Consider the following 21,642-nt stretch of genomic DNA (forward strand, 5'->3'; position numbering starts at 1 on the left):
GCAGCTTCAAAGCCTGGCTGGTTGCTGTCTGGGGGATCCTTTGTTGGGAGATGTTAGCTGGCCCTGATTGATTCCTGTCTGGAATTCCTATTTTCTCTGTGTTGTTGTTTATTTACTGTCCTGATTTTAGAGTTTTTAAAATACTGCAGCCAGATTTTGTTCATTTTTTTTGGTTTCTTCCTTTCTGATGAAATTGTCCATAATCAATGGCTTCTCTGTGTAGTCTGACATGGTGGTTGTGAGAGTGGTCCAGCATTTCTGTGTTCTCAGATAATATACTGTGCCCAGGTTGGTTCATCAGGTGCTCTGTTATGGCTGACTTCTCTTGTTGAATTAGTCTGCAGTGCCTTTCATGTTCCTTGATTCGTGTTTGATTCATAAGCTGTAATACTAACACACTGATATGCAACTATCTTAACTGCAACTATCTTAATAGAAGAGAACTCTACATCTGTCCAGTGAAGGCCAACCACTTGACAATGAATCATAACATCTGAGAGTTACTTAGGTAAAGGTTTCCCCTGACATTAAGTCTAATTGTGTCTGACTTTGGGGGGGGGGGGGGTTGTGCTCATCTCCATTTCTAAGTGGAAGAGCCAACGTTGTCCCTAGGCACCTCCAAGGTCATGTGCCCAGCATGACTACATGGAGTGCTGTAACCTTCCCACAGAAGCAGTACCTATTGATCTACTCACATTTGCATCTTTTCAAACTACTAGGTTGGCAGAAACTGGACCTAACAGCAAGAGCTCACCTCACTCCCCAGATTCGAACCACCAACCTTTCAGTCAGGCAGTTCAGCAGCTCAGCAGTTTAACTTGCTGCACCACCAGGTGGGCCAGGCAACTATCTTAACCTCTTTTAAAAATTGAATGCAAACCCAGGAAAGAGAACTCTGCATCTGGAAGCTTTTAAACAGAGGCTGGATGGCCATCTGTCAGGGGTGCTTTGAATGCAATATTCCTGCTTCTTGGCAGAGGGTTGGACTGGATAGCCCATGAGGTCTCTTCCAACTCTTTGATTCTATGATTCTACAGAGTGAAGGCCGGCTGTTCTGTCGCCGCTGGGCCTGTATTTGGTTGGCTTTAAAATAGGATGTGTAACCTTTGCCCAGCGGGAAGCCAGGGGGCCCAAGGAGAAGTTCTCAGGGGCTTCCTTTACAAAAGAATCTTCAGATGGCTTGAGAAATACAACAAAGTCCTTTATTAATGAAATCAAACAGGAACTGCAAGGCTTTCTTGATCATAGAATCATAGAATCAAAGAGTTGGAAGAGACCTCATGGGCCATCCAGTCCAACCCCCTGCCAAGAAGCAGGAATATTGCATTCAAAGCACCCCTGACAGATGGCCATCCAGCCTCTGTTTAAAAGCTTCCAAAGAAAGTGCCTCCACCACACTCTGGGGCAGAGAGTTCCACTGCTGAATGGCTCCCACAGTCCTAATGTTCAGATGGAATCTCCTCTCTTGTAGTTTGAAGCCATTGTTCTGCGTCCTAGTCTCCAGGGAAGCAGAAAACAAGCTTGCTCCCTCCTCCTAAAGTATTGGTTCTCTCAATCTTGTCCACAGGGGACAGGCACTATCTTCAATAACTTTTCTTTAAAGGAAAATTTCCCCTTTTTAACTTCTCCGAGGCTGACTAAAATCCAACCCTCGCTGATGCGTGCTCCGCTACCGGGCTGAACTGCTTCTTGCATGCCGAGTGGACCTACCAACAAGGCAGTGGATGTTCTCCAGCTGGAGTTCTTTAGTCTTTAAGGCTGTTTTCCTGGAGTTCTTAAAGCTGTTCTCCCCTGGATTGCTTAAAGCTATGGGAATGCTTCTTTCCCTGGAGATTCTTAAAGGTTGAAGCCTTTGTACAGGGGAAGTTACACACATCCTACACATTGGCTAACCTAGCTTAGACTAACTAACAAAATGGCTCACTTCCCTCCAAAGCTCAAAAAGGGGGCGGGACTAGGGAACCTAATAATAATTGACAAGCAATTGACCCAATAACTACAAAGTAAGGAAAGCCATCTAACTGCAAAGGCATAGAACTTCAAAATGCATGCAGCAATCAACAAATAGCAAGATAAGCTGAAGCTCCTGGTGCGGCTGTACCAGAACACCGGCCACTTGGCAATGGATCATCACATCTGAGACTTACTTACAAGTACGATTTCTAAACTCTGTGCAGACGAGCCCTTTGGGTGCATCTACACCAGTGATTCTCAACCTGGGGGTCGGGACCCCTGAGGGGGTCACCAGGGGCTGTGAGAGGGGTCACCAAAGACCATCAGGAAACATAGTATTTTCTGTTGTTCATGGGGGTTCTGTATAGGAAGTTTGGCCCAATTCGATTGTTGGTGGGGTTCAGAATACTATTTCATTGTAGGTTAATTATAAATCCCAGCAACTACAACTCCCAAATGTCAAGGTCTATTTTCCCCAAAATCCACCAGTGTTCACATTTGGGCATATTGAGTATTTGTGCCATGTTTGGTCCAGATCCACCACTGTCTGGAGGTGAACTACAACTCCAAACTCAAGGTCAATGCCCACCAAACCCTTCCAGTGTTTTCCGTTGGCCATGGGAGTTTTGTGTGCCAAGTTTGGTTCAGTTCCATCATTGGTGGAGTTCAGATTGTAGGTGAACTATAAATCCCAACAACTCCAACTCCCAAGTAACAAAATCAATCAAACCCCGCTCCTCCCAATCCCACTAGTATTCAAATTTGGGCATGTTGGATATTTGTGCTAAATTTGATCCAGTGAAAATACATCCTGCTTATCAGATAATTGCAGTACCATTCATATCAGGAGCAAAATGACAGTTATGAAGTGGCAAAATAATGTTATGGTTGAGGGTCACGACAACATGAGGAACTGTATTAAGGGGTCGCAACATTAGGACGGTTGAGAAACACTGATCTACACTGTGAAATCAATGCACTCTTGGCAGAAAAAGCTCAAGGCCTTGTCAAACTACAACTCCTATGATCCCATGGCATTGAGCCAGGACAGTTCAAGTGATGTCTAATTGCATGTGTTAGTTTTTGGAGATACGTTCAAAAGCAGGGCTGTATTTTTCCCTTCTGTGCAAGAGGAAGTCCTTTGTTGTTTTCTTTTGCTACCAAACAGAAGGCAAAATAGAGCTATAGCTGCTTGGTGGAGTCCTCGTGGACAACAAGTTAAACATGAGCCAACAATGTGATGTGGCGACAAAAAAAGCCAATGGGATTTTGGCCTGCATCAATAGGAGCATAGTGTCTAGATCTAGGGAAGTCATGCTATCCCTCTATTCTGTTTTGGTTAGACCACATCTGGAATATTGTGTCCAGTTCTGGGCATCACAATTTAAGAGAGATATTGACAAGCTGGAATGTGTCCAGAGGAGAGCGACTAAAATGATAAAAGGTCTGGAGAACAAGCCCTATGAGGAGCGGCTTAAGGAGCTGGGCATGTTTAGCCTGAAGAAGAAAAGGCTGAGAGGGGATATGATAGCCATGTATAAATATGTGAGAGGAAGCCACAGGGAGGAGGGAGCAAGTTTGTTTTCTGCTTCCCTGGAGACTAGGACGTGGAACAATGGCTTCAAACTACAAGAGAGGAGATTCCATCTGAACATGAGGAAGAACTTCCTGACTGTGAGAGCCATTCAGCAGTGGAACTCTCTGCCTCGGAGTGTGGTGGAGGCTCCTTCTTTGGAAGCTTTTAAACAGAGGCTGGATGGCCATCTGTCAGGGGTGATTTGAATGCAATATTCCTGCTTCTTGGCAGGGGGTTGGACTGGATGGCCCATGAGGTCTCTTCCAACTCTTTGATTCTTCAATTCTATGAGGGCCTTTTTGCTGGACAACCGCCCAGGAAATAGGAAAGATTGGCCGCCTCCCGGCCTACAAAGGCTTCATATTGATGGAGAAAAATCAGCAGCTGCAGTTGTTATGGAGATGGACAACCCGCCCATTTGGCATCACTTGCCAAACGATTTTTGACGGACGGCACAAAATCAGATCCCACTTGCCAAGACTCCCTTGGCAAGAAAAGAAGAACAGGGAGCAAAAGGACAGAGACACCTACCCTTTTCGTTCCTTCCTTTTCATTTCTTTGGCCTGAAAAATTGCAATCCAGAGAGGCTTAAGGGCCATCAAAACAGCCTCAAGGAGCACAGTTGATCTACCCTTTTCCTGCAGAGAGTGGCAAGCGAAACAAAAAGTGCCACCTGCAATATCTACAACCACCGGGTTTCTGTTGGGTTTAGGTCCTATGTCAGATATTTAAATATCAAAGGGTGTCGTGATCAACTGACAGTCGGGAGGCATTCATAGGGCAGCAGGAGAAATGGCCACCAATAGAGCAAACTGGGAAATAACCAGGAGGTAAAAGCAGGCGTAGGGCCATAGAGGGAAGGAAGGCCATTTCTTTCTTTCCTGATACAGAAAGGATCAGGTGTCGGCAGCTGTCCGGGTGCCTTTTTTGCAGCTGTGACTCAAAGCCACCCATGAAGCAGCTGTGCCTCTGTAAAGGTTACTGGAGAAGCCCCTTCATCTGCAACAAATGCTGCCACAAAACAGCTGGGAATGGCAGAAATGTGGAAGCAAAGAGACTGAGGGAGAAAGGAAAGCCTTAGATGATGGTTGGGAGTTGAGAGACCAGAGCACTACACCTCAACAAAGTCCGGCTTCCCAAGAAACTCATGGTGGCGAAAGACAAAGTAGCTTCTTCTTGTATGTCAGCCTGTTCAGTCTCTGGTTGCCTCTCAGCTTTGAGATGGTTGAACAGAAGCTCTCCGAAGCTCTAGGTGCTCTTACTGCCTATTACAGGGAAAACCAACTGATCCCTAATCCATCTAAAACACAGACATGTGCCTTTCACCTTAAGAACAAACAAGCATCCTGAGCTCTGAGGATTACCTGGGAAGGAATTCCATTGGAGAATTGCAACGCACCCAAATACCTGGGAGTGACCCTGGACCGTTCTCTGACCTACAAGAAGCACTGCCTGAACATCAAACAAAAAGTGGGTGCTAGAAACAATATCATACAAAAGCTGACTGGCACAATCTGGGGATCACAACCAGACACAGTGAAGACATCTGCCCTTGCGCTATGCTACTCTGCTGCTGAGTACGCATGCCCAGTGTGGAACACATCTCACCACACTAAAACAGTGGATGTGGCTCTTAATGAGACATGCTGCATTATCACAGGGTGTCTGCACCCTACACCACTGGAGAAATTACACTGCTTAGCCGGTATTGCACCACCTGACATCCGCCGGGAAGTGGCAGCCAATAGTGAAAGGACCAAGGCACAGACATCTCCAGCTCATCCCTTGTTTGGGTATCAGCCAGCACGTCAACAACTTAAATCAAGAAATAGTTTTCTTAGATCTACAGAGACACTCGCTGGAACACCTCAGCAAGCGAGAGTTCAAAAGTGGCAGACTCAAACCCAGCACCTCAATCCGTGGGTGATAGCAGATGAGAGACTCCCCCCTGGGCACACAAAAGACTGGTCGACTTGGTTTCAGTTTTGGGATCTGAAAAAGCTTTATATTGATTCACGGGAGAGAGTTGCCTTAGTTGAGTCAAGGTTGTTATTGTATCACAGACTTGCTTACAAGTCCTCTAAGTTTCATGTACCAAGTTTTTGCCAAGCTCAAGATTTGTCTATGAAATTTTCTGGCTGTCTTGTTTCATGGATTCAAGTGCCTAGTTTCATGGATTTTTATGTACTCTTGGATCTTGTTGTGAAGCTGGACTATTTCTAACGTTGGATATGTACTGTTTTGCTAATATTTTTTACTGCTTTGCTTACATATAACCTTCAATAAACTGCTTGCTTATTTTACCAGGCTAGGATGGTGTCTAAGGTCAGAGGTGTTCCTGCTCTGGAGTATGACACCTATGCTAATTTGAAGCAGGCATAGTGTCTTGAAAGCGAAGCAGGGCTAGTCCTGGCTGCTCCTTGGATAGAAGCCTGCCAGTGAATCTTGGAAGCTCTATTTTGGCGGAAGGAACGGGCAAAACCATCTCCGAGCCTTTCCCAAGAAACCCCTGTGAAATCCATGGGGTTAACATAATACGAGAGGCAACACGGGAGTATACAAGATCTTACTTTGGTTCCTTTCCACCAAATAATGCAGGCTACAACTTCCAGAGCACAGATACAGGTGCCGTTTTGGACTGTCACTCCCAGCATCCCCCACCCTTTCAAATCCATGCAGTTGCCAAAAGTCTACAGCTATCTTATTGATTAATTTACCCTATTTATACCCCGCCTCTCTCTACCCAGGAGACTCAAGGCGGTTTACATATGGCAGTATTTATTTGTCGTGTCAGAGCAACCAGTCCATTATATTATATTTCTAACAGAACAAAGCAAACAAACAGAAAAATACACAACTTGTGAGTTTGGTAGCTGGTTAAATGTCCTTTGACCAGTATCTGGCCACTTGGAGTGCTTCTGGTGTTGCTGCAAGAAGGTCCTCCATCATGCATGTGGCAGGGCTCAGGTTGCATTGCAGCAGGTGGTCAGTTGTTTGCTCTTCTCCACACTCGCATGTCAAGGATTCTACTTTGTAGCCCCATTTCTTAAGGTTGGCTCTGCATCTCGTGGTGCCAGAGCTCAGTCTGTTCAATGCCTTCCAAGTCGCCCAGTCTTCTGTGTGCCCAGGAGGGAGTCTCTCATTTGGTATATGCCATTGGTTGAGGTGCTGGGTTTGAACCTGCCACTTTTGGACTCTCGCTTGCTGAGGTGATCCAGCGAGTGTCTCTGTAGATCTTAGAAACCTATGTCTAGATTTAAGTCGTTGGCGTGCTGGCTGATACCCAAACAGGGGATGAGCTGGAGATGTCTCTACCTTGGTCCTTTCACTATTGGCTGCTACTTCCCAGTGGATGTCAGGTGGTGCAATACCGGCTAAGCAGTGTAATTTCTCCAGTGGTGTAGGGTGCAGACACCCCGTGATAATACGGCATGTCTCATTAAGAGCCACATCCACTGTTTTAGTGTGGTGAGATGTGTTCCACACTGAGCATGCATACTCAGCAGCAGAGTAGCACAGCGCAAGGGCAGATGTCTTCACTGTATCTGGTTGTGATCCCCAGGTTGTGCCAGTCAGCTTTCGTATGATATTGTTTCTAGCACCCACTTTTTGCTTGATGTTCAGGCAGTGCTTCTTGTAGGTAAGAGCACGGTCCAAAGTGACTCCCAGGTATTTGGGTGTATTGCAATGCTCCAGTGGGATTCCTTCCCAGGTGATCTTCAGAGCTCGGGATGCTTCTCTGTTCTTGAGATGAAAGGCACATGTCTGTGTTTTAGATGGGTTAGGGATAAGCTAGTTTTCCCTGTAGTAGGCAGTAAGAGCACCTAGAGCTTCGGAGAGCTTCTGTTCAACCGTCTCAAAGCTCCCTGCAGTTATTCAATGCCTTAAGCACATGCAACATTAAGATTAAAATCCATTGAATTAAAATCAATACATATTAAAAATGACATTCAATATTAAAATCACGCCATCCAAAAATCGTCTGGGTCTGTTCCGTAGTCATTGCACCTATTCCAATTAGATTATGCAGTTTGATGTCACTCAAAATGCGTTTTGAAGGCCTATGGAAAACCATGCCAAATTCTCTTCCCAGCATTTTGCCAGCTATTGGGAGATGCTAGAAATGAAAAAAAAAATCATAAATGATTGGCATTTCTAATGCAGCACAAATGTCCTGGACACAGATATATGAGCCACTGAGTTCCTGAAATGCTGTATCCGCCGTCAAGTGCGGCTAAAGAAGCCCTTGGCTCCAGTCCCTGGTGATGCCCGATTTATGGGCTGGAGAAGTTTATTTGGCACCTCTTTAGAAATGCACACCGAGATTTTATTTTGAGGGTGCTACCCGTACTCTCCCGGCTGACAGGCCATACATATTTTCTACATGGCTTACTGCTCTAGATCCAGTTTAGATCTGAAAACCTCGAAGAGGTAACTCATGCAGAGAGAGAAGCGACAGTCCCCAGAGTTGGGTTTTTAGAGCTCGCGGGAGATGTATTGAATCCTCTGGAATCATCCCGTTGCCCACATCCATCAACTGGAAAATGAGGGCTCCTTTCAATCCTTTTCTCCATCTAACAAGTTGCTGATTTCAGCAAAGCCAATGAAGATGACCAATTTGGGACAAGGAGATGAAGACGCCCGATTTTTGGGGATTTTCAGCAAGCCTCTCTCAACAGACCTCACCTCTGAGGATGCTTGCCATAGATGCAGGCGAAACGTCAGGAGAAATGCCTCTAGAACATGGCCATATAGCCCGAAAAAACCCACAAGAACTGAGAGCCTGAATTACTTACTTTTTTTTTTTACTTAGGCGATCCCTTGTTGGCCAAGTAGGATAGTCTTCCAGGATCAGTATTCTGGTGGGTCCGTAGGTGACTGTGGAGCCCTATTCTTGATCTGCATGTTCTCCTGCAGTGAGGGCATTGGTTTCCAGGTGGAAGGCGGTCTCGGTCAGGGTTGGCTTGACGCGCCTTCCTCTTGGCATGTTTCTCTCTTTCGCCCTCCATTCGTCTCTTCAAATTCTGCAGCACTGCTGGTCACAGCTGACTTCCAGCTGGAGCACTTAAGGGCAAGGGCTTCCCACTTCTCAGTGTCTATGCCAGAGTTGTTAAGGTTGACTTTGAGCCCATCTTTCAATTTCTTTTCCTGTCCACCAACATTCCGTTTTCCGTTCTTGAGTTCGGAATCGAGCAACTGCTTTGGGAGAAGGTGGTCGGGCATCCAGACAATGTGGCTGGTCCAGTGGAGTTGATGGCGGAGGACTTCAATGCTGGTGGTCTTTGCTTCTTCCAGCACGCTGACATTTGTCCGCTTGTCTTCCCAAGAGATTTGCAGGATTTTCCAGAGGCAGCGCTGATGGGATTGTTCCAGGAGTTGCGTGTGACGTCTGTAGACAGTCCACGTCTCGCAGGCATATAGTAGGGTTGGGAGGACAATAGCATTATAAACAAGCACCTTGGTATCCCTATGGATGTTCCAGTCCTCAAACACTCTCTGCTTTATTTGGAAAAATGCTACACTCGCAGAGCTCAGGCGATGTTGTATTTTGGTGTCGATATTGGTTTTGGTGGAGAGGTGGTTGCCAAGGTAGTGGAAATGGTCAACATTTTCTAATGTTACACCATTAAGCTGTATCTCTGAATACACTTACCTCAGCAGAGAAGAGTTCTTTCTCTCACCATGGACATTCCATGGATACATAAACCCCACTTGCCTACTTTCCAACAGACCTCACTACCTCTGAGGATGCCTGCCGTAGATGTGGGCAAAACGTCAGGACAGAATGCTTCTGGAATATGGCCAGAAAGCCTGGAAAACTCACAGCAGCCCACTTTGTTGTAATTTTTATATTTCTTTATTTTTAATTTTTATTAGGTTGCATAGGTGTTAGCTGCCTCCAGCCCCTAAAGTGGAGAAAGTTGGGAAAGAAATGAAATTAGTAGTAGTAGTAGTAGTAGTAGTAGTAGTAGTAATATGAGCGTTATGAGCGATACAAAGATGCAATCCAGACACATTCAAGCTCCTCTTTACAATCATGAGAACAAGAACAATTTTTCAAGAAAAGGTTCCTGGGGAAACTGAGTCATTACACCATTTGTCCTCTATTCCTATGGAATTTTCAATTCATTTTGTTTTGCTCGTCTTTTGGAAGTCAACATTTGCCAGCTCATCATATGCCTTTCCTTTGACGTGTGGCAGGATCGTGTATGTCGATTATCTCCAAAGAAAGCTGATATTATGACAATTTGAATGAAGTAATCCATGAGGACAAGACCAAGTGAGGACCTGCTCCAAGCACATCCAGTGAACCAAGTAAGAGATTTGAATTTATGCTTTTCACAATGGAACCAAAGATGGGCGAAGTACAGCCTGCGGTCCATGTGAGATCCCTCAATGCCCCCTAACAATCATTTTGTAAAAAAATGGTCCCCTAAATTCCTGGAGTTCCTTCAGAAAGGGTTCTAGGTCTCCCCAAAATCCCCAGAACTCCTTCACAATGGGCTCCAGATCCCCAAATTCATGGTGCTCTTTCATAATGGGTTCTAGGTCCCCCAAGTTCCTGGAGCTCCTTCATAATGGGCTCCAGGTCCCCCCAAAAAGATTCCCAAAATTCTCAGAGCTCGTTCATAATGGGTTCCAGGTCGCCAAAATTCCTGGAACTCTTTCATAATGATTTCTATGTCCCACGAACTTCTGGAGCTCTTTCATAATGGGCTCCAGGTCCCCTCAAGAAGATCCACAAAATTCTCAGAACTCCTTAATAATGGGCTCCAGGTCCCCCAAATTCCTGGAGCTCTTTCATAATAGGTTCCAGGTCCCCAACATTCCTGGAACTTGTTCATAATGGGTTCTAAGTCCCACAAATTTCTGGAGCTCCTTCATAATGGGTTCCAGGTCCCCCCAAAAAGATTCCCAAAATTTTCAGAGCTTGTTCATAATGGGTTCCAGGTCCCCAAAATTCCTGGAACTCTTTCATAATGATTTCTATGTCCCACGAACTTCTGGAGCTCTTTCATAATGGGCTCCAGGTCCCCCCAAGAAGATCCACAAAATTCTCAGAACTCCTTAATAATGGGCTCCAGGTCCCCCAAATTCCTGGAGCTCTTTCATAATAGGTTCCAGGTCCCCAACATTCCTGGAACTCATTCATAATGGGTTCTAAGTCCCACAAATTTCTGGAGCTCCTTCATAATGGGCTTCAGGTCTCCCAAAAAGGTCCCCAAAATTCCTGGAGTTCCTTTATAACAGACTCCATATTCCCCCAAAAGGGCTCCCAAAATTCCTTAAACTCCTTCAGAACAGGCTCCAGGAAGATCCTTCTACTAGAGACATCTTGGACTCCTGCCTTCTGCAAAGAACAGCTCCATCCACAATGGCACGTTACACACAAACCCAACAGTCAGGTGCCAAATCCGCAAAGGAGGACGCGCAGGCTTCCCAGGGGAGCTTCGGGAGAAAGTAGGTCAAGCTCCCCATTCCGGAAAGCTCTTCCCAGCAGGTTTCGGCTGCTACCCACACAGAAAAGAGCGATGCAGAAGTTACCTGGCAACCACCGGGGAGAGGGATTCGAGAGGGAAGGAGGCTGCATTAATAAGACCTCTTTTTAAAAAACCAGCCCACTAATTGCAGTTAAAGATTTTATTGAACAAAAGAAACACGGTAATCGGAATTCTCTGAGCAAAAGCAGCTCTCTGTTCCAAGCTGCGTTTTGTGCTAAGTAACCGTATTAACTGAGATTTTATACAGAGGTGTGTGAGAGAGGTAAGAGCTCTTATCAGCCAAAACAAAACAAAACAAAAAAAGAGGATAATTTGGGGAAAGGGCAGATTTAATTTCGTCTGGAAAGGGGACCGTTCGGTCAAACTTTTTTTTATTGGCTTCCGAAGTGAAAGAGTTTCTAGCCCTTGTCTATCTATCTAAAATCCAGTGCAGGTCTCCCAGTGCGATCGAACGGGATGGGAACCCCATGCGGCTCCCATCGGGATTGGAGCAGAAGGAAAGGGGGAGAACCGCAACTGAAAGGGGCAAAAAAGAGATCTTGACAGATTACTTTTTTAAAAAACCAACCCAACACCCCTGGTGTATAGATTCAGGGCTGTATACAGACGAACAGCTTCCATACGGATGGGTTTCTCCTCTTTGCCGATCCCCCCAAAGTCGGGAAACGGTGAGAAGGGGAGGTAGCTGAGGCCAGAGAGTCGCCGACAACATTTGCACCGGCTTGAGGCCGGGAAAAGACAGCCCTTTGGCTCCAAGGCATTGCAAACAAGCCCCCAACCCACCCCACCCACACACACACACAAATCCCCCATCGTTTGTGTCCGCACAAGCGCAACAGACCCTCTTCTCGGACTCGCTGGGATTCCCGCTTTGCACACAACACCAATATCACCTAATGTGAAGACGGACGGAGCGGACCTCTTAAGACACCTTGTTTTCCTCATTTTTTGGCTCCAAAGGAACATATCTTTTGTTCGTTGTTCGGCACATTCCTCTGAGGACAAATAGCATCCGTCTGTCTTGCGCTCCCCACCAGTGCGCCACCGCTTCAAGGGACACCTGGTAGAGAACTACTGAAGACAAAGAAGAGGCAGCGCAACAGTATTGGAACGGCGGAGCAGCGAGTCCAGCATGGATGTCTTTCTCGTTCTATCAAGGAGCCGAAAGGGGTGATTCTCTAGAAGGCGACCCCGTATTGTCCTCAGGGGGGAACACTGTCAGCGTACAGGCACGGATGCCCCCCAAGGACTCCGGGAGGTCAAAGACCTTGTGCCACTCGTCCTTCTCGGGGTCGTATTTCTGGACTATCTCCACCATGCACCGGTTGTTCCACGAATAGCCCCCCACCACGTAGATCTTGTTTTCGAAGACGGCCACCCCGACGTCACTCTGGCCCCGCAGCATGGCCGCAATGGGCGTCCACTGGTCCAGGGTGGGCGAGTAATACTCGCAGCTCAGGACATCGTCGTAATCGCTGGTGCCCCGGAAGTGGTTCCCGCCAATGACATACAGCTTGTCACCCACAGTACACATGCAATGCAGGCCCCGGACCGTGGTCATGGGGGCCTTCTGGGTCCATTTGTCCGTATCGGGGTCAAAGCACATGAGTTCCTTCTGGAAAGTGTCATGAGTGATGCCTCCTAAAAGAGAGTTTGGAAGGGGAAGGGGAAGGGGAAGGGGAAGGGGAAGGGGAAGGGGAAGGGGAAGGGGAAGGGGAAGGGGAAGGGGAAGGGGAAGGGGAAGGGGAAGGGGAAGGGGAAGGGGAAGGGGAAGGGGAAGGGGAAGGGGAAGGGGAAGGGGAAGGGGAAGGGGAAGGGGAAGGGGAAGGGGAAGGGGAAGGGGAAGGGGAAGGGGAAGGGGAAGGGGAAGGGGAAGGGAGGGAGGGAGGGAGGAAGGAAGGAAGGAAGGAAGGAAGGAAGGAAAAGAAATGTTAACCAGACTGATAATATTATGTAACACAATTTTTGGTCCTGGTTTATAAATAATGTAAAGGTAAAAGTAAAAAAGGTAAAACCCGGTGGCGCAGTGGGTTAAAGCACTGAGCTGCTGAGCTTGTTGACCAAAAGGTCGCAGGTTCGATTCCAGGGAGTGGCGTGAGCTTCTGCTTTCAGGCCTAGCTTCTGCCAACCTAGCAGTTTGAAAACATGCAAATGTGAGTAGATCAATAGGTACCGCTCCGACGGGAAGGTAACAGCGCTCTATGCAGTCATGCTGGCCACATGACCTTGGAGGTGTCTACGGACAACGCTGGCTCTTCGGCTTAGAAATGGAGATGAGCACCACACCCCAGAGTCAGACATGATTGGACTTAATGTCAGGGGACAACCTTTACCTTTAACCTTAAAAGTTTTCCCCTGACATTAAATCCAGATGTGTCTGACTCTGGGGTGTGGTGCTCATCGCCATTTCTAAGCCGAAGAGCCGGCGTTGTCTGTAGACACCTCCAAGGTCATGTGGCCAGCATGATTGCATAGAGCGCCGTTACTTTCTTGCCAAAGCGGTACCTACTGATCTACTCACATTTGCATGTTTTCAAACTGCTAGGTTAGCAGAAGCTGGGCCTAACAGCGGGAGCTCAAACCTGCGACCTTTCGGTTAGCAAGTTGAGCAGCTCAGTGGTTTAACCCACTGCATCGCCAGGGGTTCCTTATAAATGCCTTTTCCTAATTGGTCAATTCATTAAAAAATGGAAAAAGTTTATCAAACCGCAAAGACACCTTCATAATAGGTTCTAGGTCCCCATAATTCCTGGAGCTCCTTCATAATGGGTTCTAGGTCCCCAAAATTCCCGGAGCTCCTTCATAATGGGTTCTAGTCCACCAACATTCCCAGAGCTCCTTCATAATGGGTTCTAGGTCCCCAACATTCCTACAGCTTCTTCATGATAGATTATAGGTCCCCAACATTCCTGCAGCTCCTTCATAATGGGTTCTAGGCTCCAAAGGAGCAAAAAAAATGTTATTCGGCACATTCCTCTTCCTCTGGTCCAGCATGGATGCCTCTCTCTTTCTATCAAAGAGCTGAACTAAGGCCCGGAGGCTGGATATGGCCCTCTAAGGTCATTTACCTGTCCCTCGCTCAGGGTCAACCTAAGTCTGAAACGACTTGAAAGCACACAACAACTACAACAACCCTATCTCATCAGCCAAAAGCAGGCCCACACTTCCCATTGAAATAACAGTAAGTTTATATTTATTAAAATTGTTCTTCATTTTAATTATTGCATTGTTTTTAAGTGTTTTTTGCACTACAAATAAGATATGTGCAGTGTGCATAGGAATTCATTTATGTTTTTTTTCAAATTATAATCTGGCCCTCCAACAGTTTGATGGACTGTGACTTGGCCCTCTATTTAAAATTTTTGAAGACCCCTGCTCTAGAGGGTGACTGCAAAAACTTTGGGTTTGTGGTCTGCACAAAAGGTTCAAAATGGCACATTGAAAAGTTAAAAATGCCAGCCACAAAAACTAAGTTTCTGGAATATAACATCTACTTTCACAGTAAAGACCACACATTTAAACAGGAAATAACACTTTCAAACCAAGAACAGAGAACTTTTCAAATTTTGATACATAATTGAAGGTAGGTAAATGCCTGGCAACATCACCACAACATGCTCATAATACAGTTTGTGGCAGGGAACCTACAGGAATCGTGGCTTAGGAAAGGCCAACAGAAGTCAGTTCTGCAAAGGAACGTTACAGAAAGGGAAGAGTTCCCAGTTATAGGGGATCCTACCTGAAATGTACATGAGGCCTCCGTAGACAGTACCAGCATGGCCATAATGGGGCTCATTCATTTTTGCCACGTAGCTCCACTCATTCATTCGAGGGTTGTAGCATTCCACTGTGGCTGGTGGGGAAAAGACATGAAAAGCAAAGTCAAGACATCCACTGGCATTCACTGTTTTCAGTTCCCACCTCTCCATGATAGGCAACCTGGGAGCTATCCCATAAACTATTTGGGCCAGCACTGAACACTTGTCCCAAACTTGTCTTAGAGTGCAACTTCTCGATGTCGATCGCCTTCCTACTCTATTTCCCGAAAGCCAATTCCAATCCAAATGACTTCAGAAGGCACCCCTGGGGAGCAGAGGGCTTCTGCAACACCAGGCTTCCAGTCTATCATCATCAATCTGGAGACTTTTCGAGCTACCACATTATAACAGTGTAGAGATAATTCCTGACAGAGGAAAACTGCTTGGCCACCCAATTCATAGAATCAGGGAGTTGGAAGAGACCTCCAAGGGCCATCTAGTCCAGGGGTCCTCAAACTTTTCAAACAGAGGGCCAGGTCACAGTCCCTCAAACTGTTGGAGGGCCGGATTATAATTTGAAAAAAAAATGAATGAATTTCTATAAACTCTGCACATATCTTATTTATAGTGCAAAAAACATTAAAAACAATAAATAATTAAAATGAATTCTAACAAATATAAACTTAGTATTTCAATGGGAAGTGTGGGCCTGCTTTTGGCTGATGAGATAGGATTGTTGTTGTTGTGTGCTTTCAAGACTTAGGTTGACCCTGAGCAAGGGCCGGGTAGATGACCTTGGAGGGCTGTATTCGGCCCTCGGACCTTAGTTTGAGGACCCCTGATCTAGTCCAACCTCCTTCTGCCAGGCAGGAAAAGAACATTCAAAGTACCCATCCAGCCTTTGTTTAAAAGCCTCCAAAGAAGGAGCCTCCACCACACACCAGGCCAGAGTTCCACTCTTCTTATGGTCAGGAAGTTCTTCCTAAGGTTCAGGTGGAATCTCCTTTCCTGCTATGGCTCCACTAAGTCCTAGTCTCCAGAGCAGCAGATAACAAGGCCTACTCTCTCTTCCTTATGGCATTGTAGCGAGGGAGGGAGATACTATTTCTTTATTTAAGAAAAACCTCTTTACTCTTATAATGATTCACTTTCTTCTTTTATCTTGGCTGGGACTTTCTGTGTGTTGTTTAACCTTTGTACCGGCGCTGAGACACACTTCTGTATAACAAAGTAACACAGTTTATTTATAACTTCTGGCTCCAAACTTTTGTGGTTATATTTATGTTTTGTTGCAATCTTGAGGCTTACAGTCAGTATAATATACTTGGTGTACTTTTCTGTAATAGACTTTGTGAATGTTTCACATTCACAAACATGTTACTTGCTTTACACTCTTGACTGAAATTATATTGTAAGTAAAGCACCACTGGCTTTCTTTATATTCCTAAAACTTGAGCTCTATTTAACTAACTGCTTCTATATATCAGAAGTCTTTAACACATCTTCATAACTGCTTATTTCTAACAGGAGTTCCTAACTCTTTTCTCTCACAGAAGTTCCTAACTGTCTCTCACAAACAGGAATCCCTAACTCTCTAACTGTACCTCACAAACAGCAATTCCTAACTCCCTAACTGTACCTCACAAACAGCACTTCCTAACTAACTCTTTTGACTAACTGCCTATTTTTAAACTTTGGCTCCGCCCCTTTGGAATGTTTAGCTCTGCTCTTCCCAACTGTCATTTTGGCCTAGCAACCTTTTCAAATCCTGGGCATATGCTAATCTGCATATGACCAATCGGCTTCCATATGCAAATGAATCCTATCTCTGCTGTTGCTACCCTGTCTGTGCCTATTCTTCCCTATCTGCCATATGTAAACATAGAGCTATACACCAAAAATTTAACATAGAGTAGCAATTTCGCTACAGCATCCTTTCAACATGGCTCCTCTCATGTCTCCTCTCAGCCTACCAGGGACCACTTGACCAGGGACTATTTTGACCAGGGACTACTCTCCAACATTAGTACCAAAAAGGTTACGAATCATTTTTTGGACAACTTTAGATTCGGTTTGGTCATTTGGGGTGCTGATTCAGAAAATTGCATTGGGTAGACCACATCAACTCTAGTTTTGATACAGAATATATGCCATCCAGTAGTGGGCATCTGCTCACCCACAGAAAGCCATATTTCATAACCTAGACCTGATGTGGTAGTAGTAATCTTTCATGGGTAGTCAGCTTCTCCCCTCCCAACATCCCCATTGCCTCGGCACTATGTATAAGAGGGTTTTGTGAGACCAGTCGCTCTCGTTGCTGTGTAGTTTCGAGGCAACGGTGTAGTAATGGTGAGGCCACGAACCATATTTTCGTTCTTGCAGACCACACGTTGGGAACCACTGGGCTAAACAGATCCAGCTCTTCATGTCATTCCTCAGAGGGATGCATGGTTTCAAGACCTTTGATCCTTTCAGCTGCCTTTCCCAGGACACATTCCATCTTGAATTGCTTTGCCCACAACTGGACACAGTTATATTCCATGTAAAGAGGTCTGACCAAAGCAGAAGAGAAGGGCATCATGACTTCCCTTTATCTAGATTAGTGGGTTTTTTTCTTAACCAGGGACCACTTTGACCAGGGACCTCTCTCCAACATTAGTACCAAAAGGGTTACAAATTAGTTTTTGGTCAACTTTAGATCCAGTTTGCTTATTTGGGATGCTGATTCAGAAAATTGCATTGGATACACCACATCAGCTCCAGTTCCTGTAAAGAATATATGCCATCCAGTAGTCGGCATCTGCTCACCCACAGAAAACCATATTTCGTAATCTAGACCTGATGTGGTCGTAGTAATCTTTCATGAGTAGTCAGCTTCTCCCCTCCCCGACGTCCCTGTTGCCTCGGCACTATAAGATGGTTTTACGAGACCAGTCGCTCTTGTTGACGTGTGGTTTCAAGGCGACGGTGGTGAGGCCATGGACCATATTTTTGTCCTTGTGGACTACTGGTGGTCCACAGACCATAGGTTGGGAACCATTGATCTAGACACTATGCTCATTTGGTTGCAGCCCAAAATCCTATTGGCTGCTATCTCACATTACTGGCTCGTGTTCAACTGGTGGTCCACCAAGACTCCAAGGTCTTTTTCACATGTAACACCTTCTGTTTGTGATTCCAACGACTATTCAGAGTCTCCCCAGACAAGTATAAATTGACTCTTACTACCTGCTGCCTACAGTCACTTCCAACCTAAACCAATCCAGGCAAACCTATGGCAGGGGGTCTATACCACCAAGAAGGATACTGCTTAAAATTCCAGATTTCTAGGCCTCAAATGGAAATCCTAAAACACGACAAACACTTGCTTCTAAATCAAGGTGAACTTCCCAGCTTCTCTTGCAAAAGATAAATCTTCCGAGTGTCAAAACGAACAATGGCCCCTGATCTTAGCAGAAGAAAGGCTTGTCTGATGGAAAACAATGCCATACGTTTTGAGGCAGAATCTTCCCAGAGCTGTGCTTTTTTTTTTTGCACTGAGAAAGGGAAATCTGACGCGCAACTGTGACAGAATGAGAATGCATTGCCTTGCCTTCCTACCAGCTATCTCCTTTTGCAGCAGAAAGGGAAGATTATGTCAATTCCTCACCTTCTGGCTGCAAATATCAATGTGGACTGCAATCGGTTTTAAATTATCTGTGTTATTGTTTATATGTGAGTTATATTAATTGTACTGTTTTATTTGCTTGCTGTTTTGTTTTACTGTTGTGTTGTTGGGCTTGGCCTCATGTAAGCCACCCCAAGTCCCCTTGGGGAGATGGTGGCGGGGTATAAATAAATTAATAATAATAATAATAATAATAATAATAATAATTGCTTGCATTGCAATTAATATGGGGGAGGAGAAGCAGGACACCTGAAATTCCAGATAAAATATATATCCTCCCATACACCATTTTTTCATATTACATGATACCCGTTACAATGCAACTCTTTTAAGACTCCACAAATTGTATTGTCAAAAGGCTTTCAACAGAAAGGAGGAAACCATGAAAATGAACAAAAATCTGGCTACCATTATTAAAAAAACTCTAAAACTACCACTGCAAAACAACAGAGGGGAAACAATCAGGCACATCTAATCACCTCTCGACAAAAGATTGCCCCAGGCACTGCCAGGCCATCAAATGCTAATCAAGGTGGTCAGTTGAAACATTCACACCTAGCTCCAACAGGCAAGAGTTCTTTGCCCCACCTTGGTCATTTCACAGATATATAAACCCATTTTCCTAGTTCCAATAGACCTCACAACCTCTGAGGATGCTTGCTATAGATGCAGGCTAAACGTCAGGAGAAAATGCCTCTAGAACATGGGCATATAGCTCGAAAAAACCTACAACAATCCACAAATTGTTTAGGGGATGGAAAAGGACAGGGACACATTGAGCAGAAGACGTTCAGCAAGGACTGATTTGCAGGAGAAGTGTGCAGTGCTCGCCTGCAGAAATGGGAAGAAGACATGGCTGCTTAGAGCCTGTGTTTCTCAAAGGGCAGGTGGCAAATGACCATCAGGAAGGAAGGAAGGAAGGAAGGAAAGAAAGAAAGAAAGAAAGAAAGAAAGAAAGAAAGAAAGAAAGAAAGATGGAGGAAGGGAAGGAGGGAGAAAGAAAAAGGAGGGAGGAAGGGAGGGCGGTGGTAGGAAAGGAAAAAAAGAAAGAAAGAAAGAAAGAAAGAAAGAAAGAGAAAAAAGAAGGTAGGGAAGGAAAGAAGACGAAAGAAAAATGAGAGAGGGAGGGAAGGAAACAAGGAGCCACACAGAAAGCCACGGAGACATCATGAGGTAGACCTGGAGAAGAGAGAAAGTAGGCAGGCAGCAATCCCAACAACACCTGGGCAATTATAGGTATATATGCTAGTAAAATAACAACAACTACAATAACAATAGAGCAAAAAATGCTTAAATGACTCAAGAAGAAGGGAAGTGTAAAAAAGAAACGAAGTGATAAATATGTTTACAACTACAGTAACTAAGCATGCACAGTTGCTATCCCAATATATTTCTGTTAACTTGAAGGATACCCACGATGGTACAGAATGTGCCCGAAAGTCAGCGGAAACCAAGGGAAATGGGGTGAAGCCTCACCTAATTCCCCCGCCGCGTTCCGTCCGCCGACTGCATATAGATGTCCTTTGAGGGCACTTAGGTGGAAGAAGGTCCGCTTTTCGTTCAAGGAGGCCACTTGCATCCACTTGTTATACCGTGGGTCGAAGCGGAAGACGGTGTCGACGGCCGTCTTGCCTTTCGTGTCGTAGTTGCTCTGCCCACCCACTACGTAGAGGAAGTTCCCAATGACGGCAATGCCGTGCTGGTAGCGGGGGGCATCCATAGGGGCTAAGGAGCGCCACTCGTGCGCCTTCTCATCGTACATGCGCAGCTCTTTGCTGACCACCAGCTGCTGGCGGAGCACCCCCCCGAGGGTCACTAAGTGGGTGCTGTCCGAGCGGATGGCCGTCCGTTCTGACTGCATAACCGGCTGCATGTAGGGCATCATCTGGTAATTGCTGGCCTCCAGGAGAAGATTGACGCAGGTGTTGTCGGTCCGCATGAAGTCCACCGTCTGGACGTAGTTGATGAGGTCCTGCGGTGTCATGAGTGGGAAGCGGATGTTCTTCATGAGCTTGGCGGCGCACTCCATGCGCGCCTCCTCGTAGCGCAGCCAGCGGCAGGCGGCCTTGAAGAGCTCCAGCTCCGTACAGTGCTTAAGGCTATTGCTCGAGAGGACGAAGGCCAGGCGCTCAAAGGGGAGCTTCACAAACTCGCCGGTGCTCAGCAGCGCCGGAAAGTTCTTGAGGATAAAATTGTTCACATATTTGTCCACCTCGGTCAAGTTGTACGTGTTGGCGATCCGGCCCACTTCCACACAGTTCTCCAGCGAGACCTAGGACAGCAGGGAGGAAAGGTAAATGGGTCAATGCCTGTTGCCTCGATGTAGGATTTAGGAATTAGATGGACGATAATAAAAGTTAGATAGCTCCTTACTTTTAGTAATGTACATTATAAAATATGCTATTTTTTCTGTTCTTCTAACATACAGTATATACCCGGGTATAAGCCGACCCGAATATAAGCCGAGGCACCTAATTTTATCACAAAAAACTGGGAAAACGTATTGACCCGAGTATAAGCCAAGGGTGGGAAATGCATCCACTATGGGTCAATTTATATATATAAAAATGCTCTGTGCGTAATGAGGACCTTAAAAACAAAAGAACCAATGAACGAAATCACACCAAATTTGGCAACAAAACGTCTCACAATACAAGGAGTGACCATCACTCAAAAAATTATGATTTTGTCACTTGGGAGTTGTAGTTGCTGGGATTTATAGTTCACCTACAATGAAAGAGCATTCTGAACTCCACCAACGATGGAATTGAACCAAACTTGGCACACAGGACTCCCCTGACCAACAGAAAACACTAGACGGGTTTGGTGGGCATTGACCTTGAGTTTGGAAGTTGTAGTTCACCTACATCCAGAGAGCACTGTGGACTCAAACAATGATGGATCTGGACCAAACTTGGCACAAATAATCAATATGCCCAAATGTGAACACAGATGGAGTTTGCGGGAAATAGACCTTGACATTTGGGAGTTGTAGTTACAGGGATTTATAGTTCACCTACAATCAAGGAGCGTTCTGAACCCCACCAACGATGGAATTGAGCCAAATATCCCACACAGAACCCCCATGACCAACAGAACACACTGGAATGGTTTGGTGGGCATTGACCTTGAGTTTGGGAGTTGTAGTTCACCTACATCCAGAGAGCACTGTGGACTCAAACAATG

At 45.7% G+C, this 21,642-nt stretch overlaps 1 protein-coding gene across 6 annotated transcripts in view; it reads right to left on the reverse strand.

Moving 5' to 3' along the window:
• Nucleotides 1-11,155: 11,155 nt before the first annotated feature.
• Nucleotides 11,156-21,642, reverse strand: part of KLHL13 (kelch like family member 13) — a 115,793-nt gene continuing 105,306 nt past the window's right edge. For all 6 annotated transcript variants that reach the window (XM_060756073.2, XM_060756076.2, XM_060756075.2 and 3 more), the window contains 3 exons: nt 19,933-20,728; nt 14,771-14,884; nt 11,156-12,672 (listed from right to left, as the gene is read on the reverse strand). In XM_060756073.2, the coding sequence (XP_060612056.1) occupies nt 12,185-12,672; nt 14,771-14,884; nt 19,933-20,728 (1,398 nt within the window). In that variant the 3' untranslated portion in view covers nt 11,156-12,184. The remainder of the gene's footprint in view (nt 12,673-14,770; nt 14,885-19,932; nt 20,729-21,642) is intronic.

This window comes from Anolis sagrei, chromosome 10 (assembly GCF_037176765.1).
Source record: "Anolis sagrei isolate rAnoSag1 chromosome 10, rAnoSag1.mat, whole genome shotgun sequence".
NCBI lineage: Eukaryota > Metazoa > Chordata > Lepidosauria > Squamata > Dactyloidae > Anolis > Anolis sagrei.